General features: G+C 45.8%; 1 protein-coding gene across 10 annotated transcripts in view; it reads right to left on the reverse strand.

Moving 5' to 3' along the window:
- Window positions 1–15956, reverse strand: part of ACACA (acetyl-CoA carboxylase alpha) — a 151199-nt gene that overhangs the window by 33133 nt on the left and 102110 nt on the right. For all 10 annotated transcript variants that reach the window (XM_087751911.1, XM_087751910.1, XM_087751909.1 and 7 more), the window contains 2 exons: window positions 2055–2198; window positions 1183–1303 (listed from right to left, as the gene is read on the reverse strand). In XM_087751911.1, the coding sequence (XP_087608037.1) occupies window positions 1183–1303; window positions 2055–2198 (265 nt within the window). The remainder of the gene's footprint in view (window positions 1–1182; window positions 1304–2054; window positions 2199–15956) is intronic.

Below are 15956 nucleotides of genomic sequence, written 5' to 3' on the forward strand. Positions count from 1 at the left end.
AAAGAGCTGTCATTTGGGCTGACTGCTGATGCTGGATTGGGGAGCGACAAGTAAGATTTGCAGCTCGCTCTCTGCAGTCCTCCAGCCTGTATAAGCTGTATATCTCAAAGTCAAGGCATTGAGATACTCTACCCACCCAGACAATTACAGAAATCACAACTCTCTGGGGACACCTGCTTTCCACTGGGGCTTCATGAAGCTCTGCAATAAAAAAAAAAACCAAACACAAAATCCCTCCCAGCTTTACCCCTTGGCCCACAGCTTCTGAGGAATGCTTTAATCTGAACAAGCACCTCTGCTTCTGCAAACCCAAGTCCAAAACCAATTAAAAGTGGAGATCCAAGCAAGCTAACCTCTGCTGACTTAAACAGGATGGAGAGTGTTTTATCAAAACCAAACTTGTAATTACTGTGTTCTACATTCCTTGCCTCTGTGGCCCCAGTGTAAAATGTGACCATCCATTTCAAAATTATCTCTTTATCGTGAGCCCAAAGCTGATCGTTTAGATTCTGGCCTCGTGTCGGGCGTCAGTTTGAAGAATATCACGGCAATATCTCCTCTAATAAATGGCTTTAACTTTTCACCTAGGAGATATCTGCTTTAACTTATCACAGGGAATCATCTGCTTTCCTTAACGCTTCCACTAAATTAAAATCTGAAGTCACTCGATTTGGAAGCCAGCGTTAGCTGCACTCAGACAGCTGGATGAATTACTTGAGAGATGATGAAAAAATATTATCCAAAACCAGAAAACTTAAGTTTATCACAAATCTCATTTTAGCCCCCCAAACTCATTAATAACAGCAGGCATAATGGTCACCCAGTTTGCAGCTTGTACACAGGCTGCACAACCCCAAAAGCATGCACGGGGGTTCAGTGGTTTGCAGCGTTTCCAATACAATTATTTTCCAAGATCTCCAGGAATGCTGTGATTCCTTTAGCCTACAGACCCTTTCGATATGGATTTTCCTCTGAACCATAAAATAAAGAGAAAATCTATAAAAGTAACTAATAATTTTAAGTGTCCTCAAGCACTCAGAATTTACAAGTTATTTTTATATATTGTATTCAAATTGTTTAGAACTAACTACTTTATAATCTCTGAAATGTATCTGGACTGCAGACACAAAGCCTTGACAAACAGTCTTGAAACAAGATGCATTATTGTGTAGATCTACGTACTTGGATGTGGGCGTCCAGCTAGCATCCAGCGAGGATCATAGGGAGTCTTGGTAGGAACAAACTCTATGGTTCTGTCTATAGGATCCTTGACTTTGAGGATGGGAACAGGGCTGTATACACTCTAAGGGAAAAAGAAAAACATCGAAGGAAGTAATTCTCCTGCATGGCTTTGCACCAAACACCAGCTCTAAAGGACCTGCTCGGAGTCCTCTTTCCCCCACGCTGCACAACCCATTGACTGATGGGATCCCAGAGACTGGGCAAGAGCCTGAAGAGCTCCATACGCTCTCTCAAACCCTCCTTTGGCATCATATGGCGTTCATTTTACTTCATTTGCTCTTGAACTTCAGGCATAGCCAGCATTAGTGAGGGGTTGCAATTTAATTTTTGAAAGGTGACCGGGCCACCTGACTCATTCTATGCACTCTTTCCTGAAGGAAGGTGACCTGCGTGTTCTTGTTGATGCCTTCCTGGCTGCAGAGCAGCTTACACATATACATCAACTCCTACAAATTACTGCCTCAGAGGGGAACCTTTAGAGTCTTTTCAGTAAGAGACAATCCACTGCCTACATAAAATCCTGCTGCCCAGAGTACGGAGGGCAGCATGCCAGGGGAGTGACGTGAAAGTACCCGAGGCAGTGCCAGGCTGCCCCGCATCCCAGTTCCTGCGGCACTTTAAGACAAAACCTACTTTGTGTACTTCAATGCCAAAATGCTTAACAGCCTCGGTCATGAGCCTAAACCATTTTGCTAGGCACCACACAAGCACAGAAAAAACCCACAGATGCAGAGAGCCCTCCACCCCCCAAACCCCTGTGAACAAAGCAAACAGGCAATGGCATCTTGCACTCCCGTAGGGCCAGGAATTACCTTTGGCATGTAGGAAAGCCACTGCAGAATAGTGTAGACCCCTTCAAAATCATCACACACAGTGCAGTGCGTCACTCCGTTGTTGTGCATTATCTGGATCCCGCCCAGCTGGTTGTTGGAGGTATAAACTTCCCGTCCAAGCACCTTTTGAAAGAAAAACAGGAAAACCCATCAGAGGATAGGATGTGACATGGAAGTGTTGACTCAGGAGACACGTACAAGCCCATCCCTGCAGCAAGTCATGATCACTTCAACACCAAAGGATGCAGCAAACCACTCACAATAGACCTTCCCAAGCCCCGCATGCAGGGAAGACCTTATGAATAGTGATCCCCAAGGGGGGAAACTGAGGCAGGGGGCAGTTATATAACCTGCCCTTCCCCAAGCAGCAACGGAGCTGATATGTGACCAAGTCTCCTAGGTGCTGACCCAAGCTCAGCTCACTAATTCAAAATTGCTCTAAGATGACTGGTAGGGTAGACCCTTTTAAACCTTTAACTGGGGAAAAAACCACCACCGTGCACGAAGATGGGCATGGCAAAGACAAAGCCCCACCAGCTCCTTAGAGAGACTGGAAAGAATAAGACTCTGACTGCTGGGCTTCCAATTCTCTTGCACGGCTCCATCTCTAATCTCAGCCCGGGCACCGCAGCTCTTTTCTCATTCTCCTGCTGTCTCTTTCCATTTGCCCTCTCACTGACTGATACACTGATCTCTCGGTCACTCGGCTTTCTGCTCCACTGAGTCCATATTACTAATAACACCTCTGCCACGGCCAGTTTACCTCATGAAGGCAGGAGCACATCATTACAAAATAAACTCATAACTTTGACATTCTAGCAAATACATGCCGTTTGTTATTTTTATGGGTTGAGTCTTTCTAACAGACAGAGGGCATTACATACCTGCTTCATTTAGATCTTAACCCCCCCTCCAAACACACACAAACAACCTGCCCTCCCCCACCAAACCACCAGCACAGCTCAGTTTTGGAAGGGCTGCCCCAAGAGAGGAGCAGCCCAGAGCCCAAGGCAACCCCGTCCTTACGGAAGGGATGCTTGGGTCTGACTTAATCCTCATCCTAACATCCCACAATGAGCGCTCAGGACATAACTCATCTCGCCCATAGTACAGAGGAACTCCACATTTCTCAGGATTTGACCTTTTGGGCTGAAAGTAAGAAGGTGCTAAAGGGATATGAGAATAGAAAATTTTGATCTGGTTATAAAACTACACTGGAGCAATTAGCTTTCTTCCTGCACAACATCAGTTAATCACAGCTGGGGTCACTGTGCCCATCTAAAGCGTTGCCTAAGCGGGAAGGCACAACGCTATCATTTGCTAACTCCAAATTTATTTTTCTTTGGAGGAGAAAAGGCCTGGTGGTCTGGCATTTCACAAAACGCAGCATTTTACAAGCACTGGACGATCCTCACAAAAATCCCCGTGAGACAGATGTCAGTCGAGGTTTGCGTACAGAAGAAACCGAGGCACAGAAGTTACGCAACTAGCCCAAAAATGTAGAAGTCAGTGTAAGCATTGTGGTTTTGCACAGAGATGTCCCTGGCTCTCCCTTCTGAGCTCAACCACTTTCATCTTCCTCTAAGAAAATCAGTGCCATGAAAAGGCACGGTAGAAAAGATAGCAGCATAGATTTAGGTTCAAGGAAAAGAAAAGCACAGGCCTCCAGATGCCAGGCACAAGGCTAGCTAAATGCTTTCCACAGAGGAAAATAAAAATAAAGAGGATTTAAACTCCCATCTATGAACTAATGCAAACGTATGTACATGCAAAATGGGCCTCTGCTGCTGCTTATCTAGAGACACTGTAGACAGCTCAGGTTTACCACTGCTGACAGGCAATGAAAACAGTCTAATATACCGCCTGCTCTCACCCTTAAATCCCTTTTTGGAGATCAAGATAAATATGCGGTTCCTTTTCCCGAGTGCTCCAGACATTTCAGTGAAGTGGCAGAGCATTGTGAGGGGCTGTGCAAATGAAATCCCTCTGTAATACTGAGCGAGCGTAGTATTTACTTGTCAGTGTTTGTCAGCAGAGGCAACGTAGTCCCAAGCTGCATTTAAAAGTTGTACCAATGAGCGCTCGCTGCCTTCATTTGTATGACATATATGTCCACACATGTGCAGTTGCACCTGCGCCGAGTGCGGCAGGAGGGACCTGTAATACGGGCACACACGAGCTCTAAATCAGACCCCGACTTAAGCACAGTCCAAATGCAAAGCAAGCTACTCCGCTCGCCAGTGCAGAAACCGCGCAGCCAAGGGGTTAAAGAGGCTGTCTTCCAGGGGTACTGCTAGGCTGGGAGCTGGTCCCCTAACCTGCTTCTGCACGTGTGCTCTTCTGTCTTCTCAGAACGACCAGAGATCCTGCCAACTCGTTTCACACATAGAGCTGCAGACTGAATTGGGTGCCAGAGGTTAAAAGGCACTGAAGGGCTAGCCAGCTTATAGACAACGATCATTGGGCTTGAGAAAAAAATGAATGCAATAGCTCATCCATTCAGCTCTGCTAACCACCTCATCTCTGACCTCAGAGGACTACATTTTTAAAGGCTGACAAGTAATTCAATCTCCAATTAACAATCTTAAATGGTGCAATGCATATTGCTGTATAAATGTTTCTGCAAGAAAATATCCAAGGGTGAAAGAGAATACATCTGCTGGAGAAGTCCAAAACTGATGCTTCTGCAATTAAAGGATTCAGATATTCCTCAATAAGACACATGGTCAGCAGACGCATGAGTGCATTTAGAAATGTTGCTAAATCAGTTAGGCAGGTAATGCTAGAAACAAACTCGTGGGAGAGAAGACTGCACAGGATTAAACCCTGTATCTGGTATGACCAGGATCTGCCAAAATGGTACAAAACCATGAGAGAGACCCAAAGACCCTGAGGGTTTGGGTCCGCTACGGAGGTACGCCGAGTCACGTAAAGGAGGAGGTTAAGAAGTGAAAGTAGCATTAGCCCAAGGCTTATTGAAGGCATCTGTCCAACGACCAGCCACGTGCATGGAAGGGTTAAGTTTGCAAAGCAGGCCCTTCCTAGCAGAAAGGTTACCAGCACTCAAGGGAACAGTCAGAGGTGCAGCTACCGAGTCAGCTGCCATAGACCAGAGATCAAAAAAGGTCCAGCAAGAGGGGTGGGAAAGAACAGGTTCCAGGATTTTAAAGCTGAGATATACAATACACATATACCTGAATATTGGCAGTATTTGACCCCTGATCTTGTGCTTAATCTGATGGCAAAAGCAGACAAAAAAGAGCAGCCATGAACAGCAAAGCACCATACAGTAAGCTTCCGGCACCAGAAAATTTGCTTTAGATTAAAATTCTTTCCACCCCATGAAAGCTTGGAAACCCAGAAACCATGTTTCCGTCCACCCAGAGTCTGACATGCTACCAGTCAGTGGAAGCCGCTGCGGGTGACTGGCCCCACACAGAGATCCCAAACTTGCCCTTTCTGAAGTCTCTGGTGAGGACCCCTCACTTCTGTTACGACTCCTTTCCTGCACGTTATCCCAGTGCCTTTGCATTTTGGATAGAATTTCCTTTTTCCCATTCAGCAGCGGCCGGTCTGACGTTTGTGAGGGAGGTGCAGCAAGTGCTGCCTCCCTCCGCTGGAAGGTGTTAGCAAACCGGTCTGCTTTCCCTTACACCAGCAGTCTCTCCCCTGCCGCCCCCTCGAGCACTGGCATTAACCATAACCAATAAAGCAGGACTGCCACCACCTCCTCCTCGCGGATTTGATGCCAAACAGCCTCCCGGTCACTACGGACCCAGGTCGGACTTGGATGAGCCACTCAGTCTCCCCTTCCTTTGCTCCTCCAGACAAACCTCTCAAGTGTGCAGAAAGCAGTGCATTTAACAGGGTACACAGGACCAAACGCTTCCTCTCTGCCCCCATCGCAACGAAAGGATGAGGACATCAGCGAAGCGGTCAGAAGGCAACGCTGGTTCTAGAACTGCAGGTGTTAAAGCTCAGCCCGTGACTGCGAGAACACACACTGTTTTCCAGGTAATGCAACCTTCGATACCACATGCTTACAAAATACACGGGCAGTATCGTCAACACTTATTTCCTTTGGTCCTCCAGAAGCCACTCTCCCTACCGCAATGGGAAACCGCGTTTCTTTTTACTTCAGAGGATCTTTTGGGAAGTACAAAGGAGAGCCAAGATTCTAGCAGCCTTTTCAGCCTTTAAAAGACCGTCCTCAACAGGTTTCTAGGCATGTCATATGCATATTAATCCTTTTCCAGCACTCAAACCCATGATGACCAGCTGCTTTCTCTATGCTCCTTTTCAGAAACTGAGCTGCTAGTTAGCCGAGACATTCACTGCAAAGCTGTTTTGGCTGCAAACTTGATTGACTCCTATGTTTCATCAAAGATGAAAGACCTGAAAAAATGACAGCAGAGGGCTTGAATGGGAATCATTATGTAACATAAGTGCTGTTATTATTCCGAGCATATCATGTGTTTATATCAAATATAAGTGCCAGATTTTTATCCGAATAATTTCAATAATTGCAATTCCCATCCCACAATTTATATTATCTGCCAGAAACCTGAAGCAGAAAAGGCACATGCACGTACTATAAATAGCCTATTTTTCATAAACAGGCAGAAATGATCAGAATGAATGTCTCATCAGAAAACACAATGTAGGAACTTAAAACCTGACTGCTATTATGTGCAGTCAAGCCTCAACAGATCTTACGGTGTTCATTTCGATCACTCAGCTCTTCCCCCGCACGTACCATGCCATTAGAGGGTCAAACAGCAGCGACGCCGAACAGGAGAACCAAGCTGAGGTAGGATGCCGGCAAGAGCCGTGCTCCTGAACAGACCCGTTCCCAGGTCTTTAGCCTATTCGCATGGCGGAGCGAGCGCAGACACCTCCTCTCTGCCTGGAGACGGACTGCGCTTCTTGCATTTCTAATCTATGAATGTGTGCAGTTCCTGCACTTTTAATTTACGAGCGTTCGGTGGGGGACCCTTCTGACTTGGGAACATATTGGCTCGGTCTAATGCTTGGAGATTATTAAAGTCAGAGCTATACTCCACTATCAAGTCTACAGATCTTTTATTTAGAAGATATGGTGCTCTAAATGCACAAAGAGCTCCCTGTCACCTTCACATTAAAGCCCCTAGTGCCTGGTAAATGGAATTATATAGCTGTCATCTCCTTTCCCCAAAGTTTTAAGAGTACAATGGGCTCATTTTTTCACACTCCATCCCAGCTTCAGAACTAAGAGACCTACTTTGTATTGATTTAAAGTCTCAGAAATAAATAAACCTGCTTCACCAATGTGATTCACAAGAAATTCATGATACACTATTGCATGATATATTTCAAGCTGTGGCTCCGGCTCTTTTTTTCCTTTGGTGAGTGATGGGGGAGGTGGGAGGTAGGGGGAGGTGGGGGGGAAGCTGACAGCCTGATGGTTATTGGAGATGGCTACTGACTGCAAATCCAGAAGCAGGTCTTGCTGGTGGAGTCTTTTTCTTGCTTTAATTTGGCGAGATCAGAGGGGGAAGGGGAAAAAGCAATTGCACTTCACCTCGGAAGCAGCAGGGGAACACACATCCAGATGGACACTGCAACTGCAGCTGGCCTTTCTACACCACCTTCTGCCTGAAGATCCCAAAGCACTTACCAACACAAAGGGAGCAGGGCTCCACAGCTGATCAGATACAGAGGAGGAATTCTCTCTGTTTGCAGACGGCAACGTGAAACGTTATTGGGAGGAAACGGTCTTTCTATCTGGCAATAACTGATGAGGATTTTTGAAAATTTCTGGATTGCAACAGAAAAATCCAATTTTGCAATCTTGAACAAGTATCAGACAGGGTCAAGATGTTTGCTTTTGACTTCTGAAATATTTGTTGTAGGTATTAGAAATACAAATTAATTTGGAAAGAAAATTCAGTTGGGGAAAGAAAAAAGAAAAAAAAAAAAAAAAAAGAACTTTTCATTTGACAAAAAAAAATTCCAAATGAGAAATTATCAAGACTGATACTTTTTCCTGAAGAGTTCCAGTTTCAGTGAACTGGCATTTTCAAATGAAAAATGTCTTGTCAAAAAATTCCTGCCTAGCTCTCCTTTCACAGCATAGGGAGACTGCGTGTTTTGCTCAAGGTCACTCCATCAGTCAGTGGTAAATCAAAAGGACTCAATATACTTTGCAAACTAAAATTAAAGCCCCCTATTCTACATGGTGCAAACACTCATAAATCCCACCTGTCTCAGTTAGGGGTTCCCTAATCTAGACACTAGCCCTATGAACAATATTAATGATTGTCTCCATGATACTTAAAGATCTTGTTTTGGTCATTCCCTTGGTCACCTTCTGGACCCCAACAGAACCCTCCTATTCAGAGACCATCCAAGGGGAGAGGCTGCGGTGCCGGTACCTCTTTCACCAGGAGAGTGAAACGTTATTCACTTTGCAGTGTGGGTTTAGGCTTAATCATGAGATAAGCGACAATTCTCCAATGCCATTTCTAGAGTTTCCACTCAAGTGTCCAGAATGGTGGATAATTTCTCTGCAACTCACTTGAGAAAAGACCCACAGGCAGGTCACCCTGATATCCCCCTAGGACACCCCAAGAGAGGGGAGGTCAGGACCAGTTATTGTGGGACATGTCTGAAAAGTGCCTTCTTCCGTTCAGCTCTGGTGGAACGTCAGGTACCAGAGTTAACGCTCCAGTCGTAAGATACCCTGCAGGATCACCAGGAACTGGGATACAATTCTGGTTATGTGAAACCTGTATAGGGTTTAGAATACACAGGAGTTTCCCTGGAAGGTATGGGAAGAGATTTAGATAGGCAGAGTCTGGGCCACTCTGCTAAACTCCTCTTTTGCAGGAATAAATACACACACAGCCCCCACAGCACAGGCACCATCCACATAGATAAACTGATCAAGATCCATATTAAAAATGATAGAAGGAGGGAGGAAAAAAAAGCCAACAGAAATCTATTAGACTTTCTTCCCTAAGCAAACATAAAGGGACTGATAATGCAATGCTTGGAGCATAAATTGTCTCTAATGGGGACAATGCACAAATATCACCACTTAAAGAAAGGCAATTAAAAATAAAATGCAGAAATGGAGGGTGGCGTTTGTTTATTTGCACTCATCCAAAGTCCAGGCATCCATCCTCCTTACATTAATTCCTCTACACAGAGCAAAGACCTTTGTGCTACCAAGACTGCCACCACCCAGCCGCTCCCAGCAGCCAATGCCGCTCACTGGCATTAAAAGAAATGAATTCTGCTCTCTTCCTATTGCCAAATACTGCTAAACTAAGACTGACCCTTACAAGAGCTCTACTCTGATCTTGGTTCTCCAACCAGACTGGCTTTGTTGGGGTGTGAGCGATGGCGACCTATGCCAGGGAGACCTCCGGCAGTACCGAGGTCCTGCATGGGTTCTAAGAGAGCTGAAGTAACCAACCTCCACCCATGAAACCACCCTTGCTCTCACCACATCATCTGCCACAACCACCCAAGGCACAGCGGAGCGGCCCCTCCTGCTTCCCCCACCGCTGGAGCCAAGAGCGGGGTAACCTTGGTGAGATCCACGCGAGGAACCGCCTGACAGTTAATGCTGTTGAAGTGTCAATTTCTGTTTGACATTTCCTAGACCCTCTTTGATTAGCATTCTCAAACACCCTGTGCCCATACGTATCTTCCTAATAGTCTTGCTGTGCCACTACAGAAAGATTCATATCATGCATTAATAATTATAATGCTTCTTTGAATGACAGGGATGGCACTTGCTGTTCTAACTCACACGATTGCTCTCACATGATTGCTTTGATCTAATCCCAAGACTGGAGTCATCTCGAGCAGATACTGAGCTATCCCTGCCTTGAATCTCAAAAAAAGAGCTTTCCACATTCTGTATTTTACAGTAAAACCCCCAAACAGCATCAGTCTCACAGGGCTTTTATTTATTTTTCCAGACTGTGAAATTGAAGGGTAAATATTACTACTTGCAATACTACAGACTGATCACTCGCACAAGACAGACTGTGTAAGCTTCTATTCCTCACACCGGAGCTCCTCCAGTGAGGCTCAGACCTGACCCAGCAGCTCCGGCATGGGCACAGCACCCCTGAGCAGCTCTGCCCGGTCCTCCCAAGCCCCGACCTGTTGTCTCACCCTCTTATTCCAGTCCGACGGCACCCAACAAGTTCTGCAGCTTCCCTCAGCCCAGACCTGCAAACATCAGGTCAGCGCCAGGCTGCTTTAGCACAAAGACCAAACGACATCCCAACAAGCAGGCAGGGTACGTCCACGTGTCAGTCAGAAGATGCTGAAGAGCAACCAACGTCAGAGAGCCGTGTTGGCTGAAGTGCCTCAAAACAGACTTGTCTCACTGAGCGACTCACAGCTGGGGGTAACCACCATTTGAGTGAGCTGGTTTCAAGCCAGCTCACATATACGCTGCTCCTCCGCCTGCCGTGCGGATGCTCCCACACTTCAGCTGCAGTCCTACCCCAGATCCACACCACTGAAACCATAAATCTCCTCAAAAGCAGCCACGCTGATCTCAGTTCTGGCTTTGACAGTCAGTACGACTCAGGACTGAATTTAAAACACAAGCATATTCTCTTCTGGCCCCGTGCAAAGCGGTTGTTGGGGTGTGGGGTTTGAAATGCAGATTGTCAAAACGATCCTTGCAGCAATTATGGTCTGTTGTATCAACAAGTCCTCAGGGACTCATCCACAGTCACGTGATTGACACATACACTACGCTATCTTGACACAGTATGGCACCTATCATGTTAACGTCTTTACCATGCACAAGCGGTGTCTGCATTAATGAAAGATGTACTCAGGAAAGGTCATTGGACATTTGCTGGTACCAGGCTTAGAAGTTTCTTAGATATTTACATATTGCATTAGCAAGCCATCAAGTTTCCACTAATCAATTCATCTCGCAAACACCCCTTTTAAAGCTGTTCTTCAAAAATGTTTTCTCCCCCTAAAAAACACCAATTCACAGTGCCAGAAATAGTGCATTACTAATCTGGTAAATTGGTTCCTGAGCTCTTTCAGGTCTGGAATAGGTTATACAAGCAGACACACTGTTTAAATTAAGATCATTTTGAAGGCAAAAACTTCCACAGAATGAAATTCTGAGGGTGGGGTTACCTACCCCGCCAACGCACCGCTGCTGGCAGGTACTTTCCATCCGGTGAGCTCAGAACACACTGCAAATACAAATGAACTAAGGTTTCAAGACCCAGCTGTCAGCAGGTAACTGCCATTATACCATTCTGATCAAAAATGTCAGACCACAAGCAGGCGGGCAGTTGGCTACAGACTGGGAAATGAAGCCCAGAGTTCTGGTTTCGAACGATGCTTTGAACATTTCATATTTTAGTGGTTTCTGACTCTTCATCTTCACTGCCTCTTTCCCCACATGGACACAGACTCCTGGCAGGTGGTATTTGTCAAGCTCACGCTTGGCACACTTGGATGTTCTTGACAAACCGGGCCAAAAGCACGGTGCCACGGGGCTCCGGAGCACACCGGAGGACGGGTTGAGGGCCTGATGCATCATTCGGGCAGGCCAAGCCTGGAGAGTTTGGGCGAAAATAAAACTAAATAATAGGGAGAGGAAACAGAACAGTCTGCTGCTTAGATTCTTCCCTTCACCTCCAGAAGCGATGAGGACTTTAGATGTCCTACTGTGAAGTGCAGCGTGTGGGACAGTTCTCCATCATCACTAAGAAAATGAACGGTTTGAGAGACCAGGTTGAACATCTATATAACGGACTGAGGTGTATCACGTTAGTAGCGGTTCCTGAAAATCTCTGCTAAACCTGGCTTCCCTTAGAAAAAGCCTAGAACATGTGTCTGTAGAGAAAATGTGACTGAAAGCCACTATTTGTGTACTTTAACAAAACAGTCTTAAAGACAGGATTTCTTTTAAACACAAAAGACGAGGAAGAGCAAACTAATTAAAAATAAGTCAGCAACAGACTTGGGAACATCCGTGTGAGGACTGAAATGAAATGTAGTCCTGGAAGCTTGAACCATCTAAGCAATGCATAAATTGGGAGAGCTGGGCTCTTTGGTCTTACTTTTATTAAAAAGAAAACCAATGGAAATTAACCTGTAAGTGCACGGCGGCAGCACGTCACCTATCTCGTACGAACTCACACCATGTTGAGCTTATGACGAGGAAAGGGAGTTGAGGGAGGTGGAGGAAGGTATGGGGGTGGAAAAGGGGGGAGGCAGGGAAAGTTAAAAAAAAAAAATATCTCTGCCTCAGCAAAAGTTTTCATTAAAATTTTAGACAAATGATCTCTGTGTCCTTCTCCCATGCTGCCTGGGGCTCCATGCTATTTCTATGCAAATAACAACCTCGTGGTTTATATCTTATTATTTCCACCGGAGCTGCGGAGACATGACCCGAGACGTGTGCGAGGTAGACAGCGAAAGAGAGAGAGGGAGAGAAAGAGAGGGAGAGGGAGGGAGAGAGATGGAGTGGCTGCTCGTTGAAGTGTGAAAAAATATTGTCAGGAGTGAGCGGCAAGAACAAAAAAAAAATTGCAGGGATAACGTGTTTATTTCAGCCCCTCTCCCCATGTGAACCAGCACCTTTTAAAATTCATTGGGCATCAGGCGATCATGCACAATCCATCTGCTTTCACTTTATCATTTGCATTTCATGCCTCCTGGCTTTTGATGTGCTGATACTTTGATGCAGTCAGGAGACGCGCATTATCATTATTTCAATTTTCAGGGGGGTCAGCGGGCTCAGCACAGGCGCGCGCACACGCTCACAGGAGAGGAATGAAATGTCATTTCCACCTCTCCACCCCCTGCTGAAATGCAACGGTGAAGACAAAAGGGGTACAGATGAAATGCAGCCCTGGTGCCCCACATGCAGAGCACCGTCCCCACCACAGACCATCACACCTCTTCCCCACGTCTTTCCCTTGCCCATCGGTCTGGACTATAAACAAAGACAGCTTAATCAGGAGCAGAGGGAAACCTTGTACAGCTCCTGTGCAGTTTCTTGTCACCCCTGACAGGCAGTGGGGCTGAGAGAATCCTTAAACCTGCCTGATATCAGGTGTCTTACAGTGATATGCCTCTACTTACAAAGCAGCGACACGGACGCAGTGAACAGCCAGCACGTGATTAGTCAACCTCCAGAAGCAAACATTAGCTTCAGCTAAAAACGATATTGACCTTGAGCTCATCATCTAAGTTATAGGTTACAGTCTGGTTTTGGCAGCTGGACCTTTCCCTCTACACCTAAACCCTCAGGCTGGTTTTACATAATGATAATGAACAAGACCAGCAACAGATCTGCTAGCACATAATGTTTGTCACAGTCCCCCTCTGCTCCCCCTGTAAATTAAAAAGAATCCAGTATTTCACAGGGAAAAAATAAATAAAAAAAAAAAAAAATCAAACAACTTTCCAGAAAAAACCCTCACTGCTCTCTGAAAGCCTAATTGTCTCTATTGCTGCAGCAACATTTTTGCACTGCACATTCTCTTGTTGCAGAGAGAAGACATTTTGAAGAAGATGTGTATGCAGACACAAGACTACGTGCAAGCTTTGTACAGCATCCTCTATGAAGACACTATTTAAAAGTCAGCAACGGAAAATATTGTCCCAAATCTCTGACACCTAATTGGGAAAAGCCAAAGGAATATTTGCATGCAACTGTGTTAGAAAACATTCGGTTCCAACTGTCACGCAAGATAGCAGTTTCCATTTATTTATTTTTGTTTCAGTCATGATCTTTCCTCAAGACCCTGCCAGCTGGATTGGTGACCTTCTAATTCCCACAAAGTAAAGCCCTGACTTTGCTGCACAGGGCTCTTCTCACCACCTCCTCTAAGGGAACAAGAAGCAGCAAGGCTCACTCACTCCACAGAGAAAAACTACAATAAGTTTCCACCATGAGACCCTTCTGAGTCGTATTCATGTGAACAAGAACACATCATATATCACACCCAAACAGCCTCTGTGTTCCTACAAGGGAAGACTTGGCTTAATTGGCCCCTGGCTGATAGTGACCTGAATTCTAGCCAAAAGAAAATTCAAACTGTCCATCTAAATTCAAGGGACAAGTGTTTAACAGTTTACATGTAAGAACAGGGAGAGAGCAGATAAGCCCAAAGCAGATACTGCCTCCATGGCAGGATGATGCAAATGCATTAGCATTCACCATTTGCTTCACACTTTCCTTAAGATCTCAACTGGACTGAGCTTGGTCATTTCAGGTTAGCACTGGATGTCATTTCACTGCTTCAGACATACTTCTGGGACACGATTATAGCTGGCTCCATTCAAGAAGCTTGGACCAGAACTGCAGGGACTGGAAAACGAAGATCATATGAACCAGCAAGACACATCACACAGCATCCAGGAGTGAGTGGGGATTCCCAGTCTCCCACTATTCAAGGACAGGTAAACTTATTATTGGGTCTGGGCTTAGCTGTCTTACTGGGAAAGCTGGATAGGATGCAACAGGTTCCTCCTTTGCCTGACCTTTAGGCAGGTAGAGGTTCAGTGCCTACATAAAAATATATGCCTTTCCAACAGAGAAAAAGACACATGGGATTATTCAGCCCACTGAAATTCTTGGGATGGGATAAGTCACCCCCAGAAAGCATCTCCTTCTGCCTATGCCTGCTGACAGGTGTCAGGTGCTTAATTTAGACTAAATCCTTAATTTTTAAGTGCCTAAAATTTAGTGAGATTAATCTAGTCCTGTAAAAACAAACATTCACTCCACAGGTAGAGCGTGCAGTTAAACCTCGAAAGAAGACAGCAGAAGAGGAGGACTAAACAGACTGGCCCTGCCATCTGGGAAACTCTGCAGGGCCCCGATCCCCAACAAATGACAGCTGGAACCAGGCAACTTACTCCACTTCAGCAAGCACTAAACTGACTCAATTTCTTTTTAAAGGATGGATCTTCAAATGCCTCTTTTCCTTCCATTGATGCAGGTGTGTGTGATGTGTGTAAGAGATCTAACTGAGGGTGCTGCATCCTAGAGTTGATAGGATCAATGCTTCATTTTCTGCAGAGCCCCCTTTATTCAGGGGAATAATTCAACGAGAGACTATTTTCCTTTTATCTCCCATTGTCAGGCAGGCACTCCTTGAAACGCAGCTTGCGATGAAGCACAACCACCCCAGGTGCTGGAGAGTGCCTGAGAACAAAGCTGCACAATGGGGAAGGGCACTCGCGCCCGCACAATCCTAACTCCCACGTAAACAAAGCCCTCAGTGAGAGGGACAAGAGCCGAGCCGGCTGTGAGCTGTGTCTGCTACAGACGAGGAGCTGGAGGCTGTGATATTAATAGGCTTGGTGCAGCAAGGGAGAAAAACTGTCTGTGGTGGGGAAAAAAAAAAAGAAGAGCCACTTTAGTAGTGAAAGCAGTAAGTTTTCTTACAGCCCGAGTTATTCCTCCCTGCCCCCACAGCTGAGATTTCCAGCAGGTCTGACCTCTTGAAAATCACCATCCACACACTCTTTCTCAGGCTTCAGTGCTCCCCCAGTATTAATGCAATGCTGTGGATGGCTGAAAGTCCAGGCTGATTCTGGCCCACGTATTTTGAAAGATGGTCTTCCAGACACTGAAAACAGCCCTGTTTCCTCTATCACAGTACGCAGTGGGTGGGAGAAGATGCTGCCCAGTCGGTGGGCTTCTCCGCTCCTGTCATTTCGTCATTGCACACAACCCATGTTAAAAGCTGCTTCTCCTTCTTCCCCTTCACCTGGTTCATGCTCAAGCCCTTAAATCTGCAGTTCTGCCTAGGTCCCCTGCCAATCTCCAACCAGGATGCCTGGAATAGTGCCTCTGGCTGTCAATACGATGTTCTTGTCAAGAAA

This window comes from Nipponia nippon, unplaced genomic scaffold (assembly GCF_047370975.1).
Source record: "Nipponia nippon isolate SJK-2023a ecotype South Korea unplaced genomic scaffold, ASM4737097v1 scaffold_15, whole genome shotgun sequence".
Taxonomy (NCBI): domain Eukaryota; kingdom Metazoa; phylum Chordata; class Aves; order Pelecaniformes; family Threskiornithidae; genus Nipponia; species Nipponia nippon.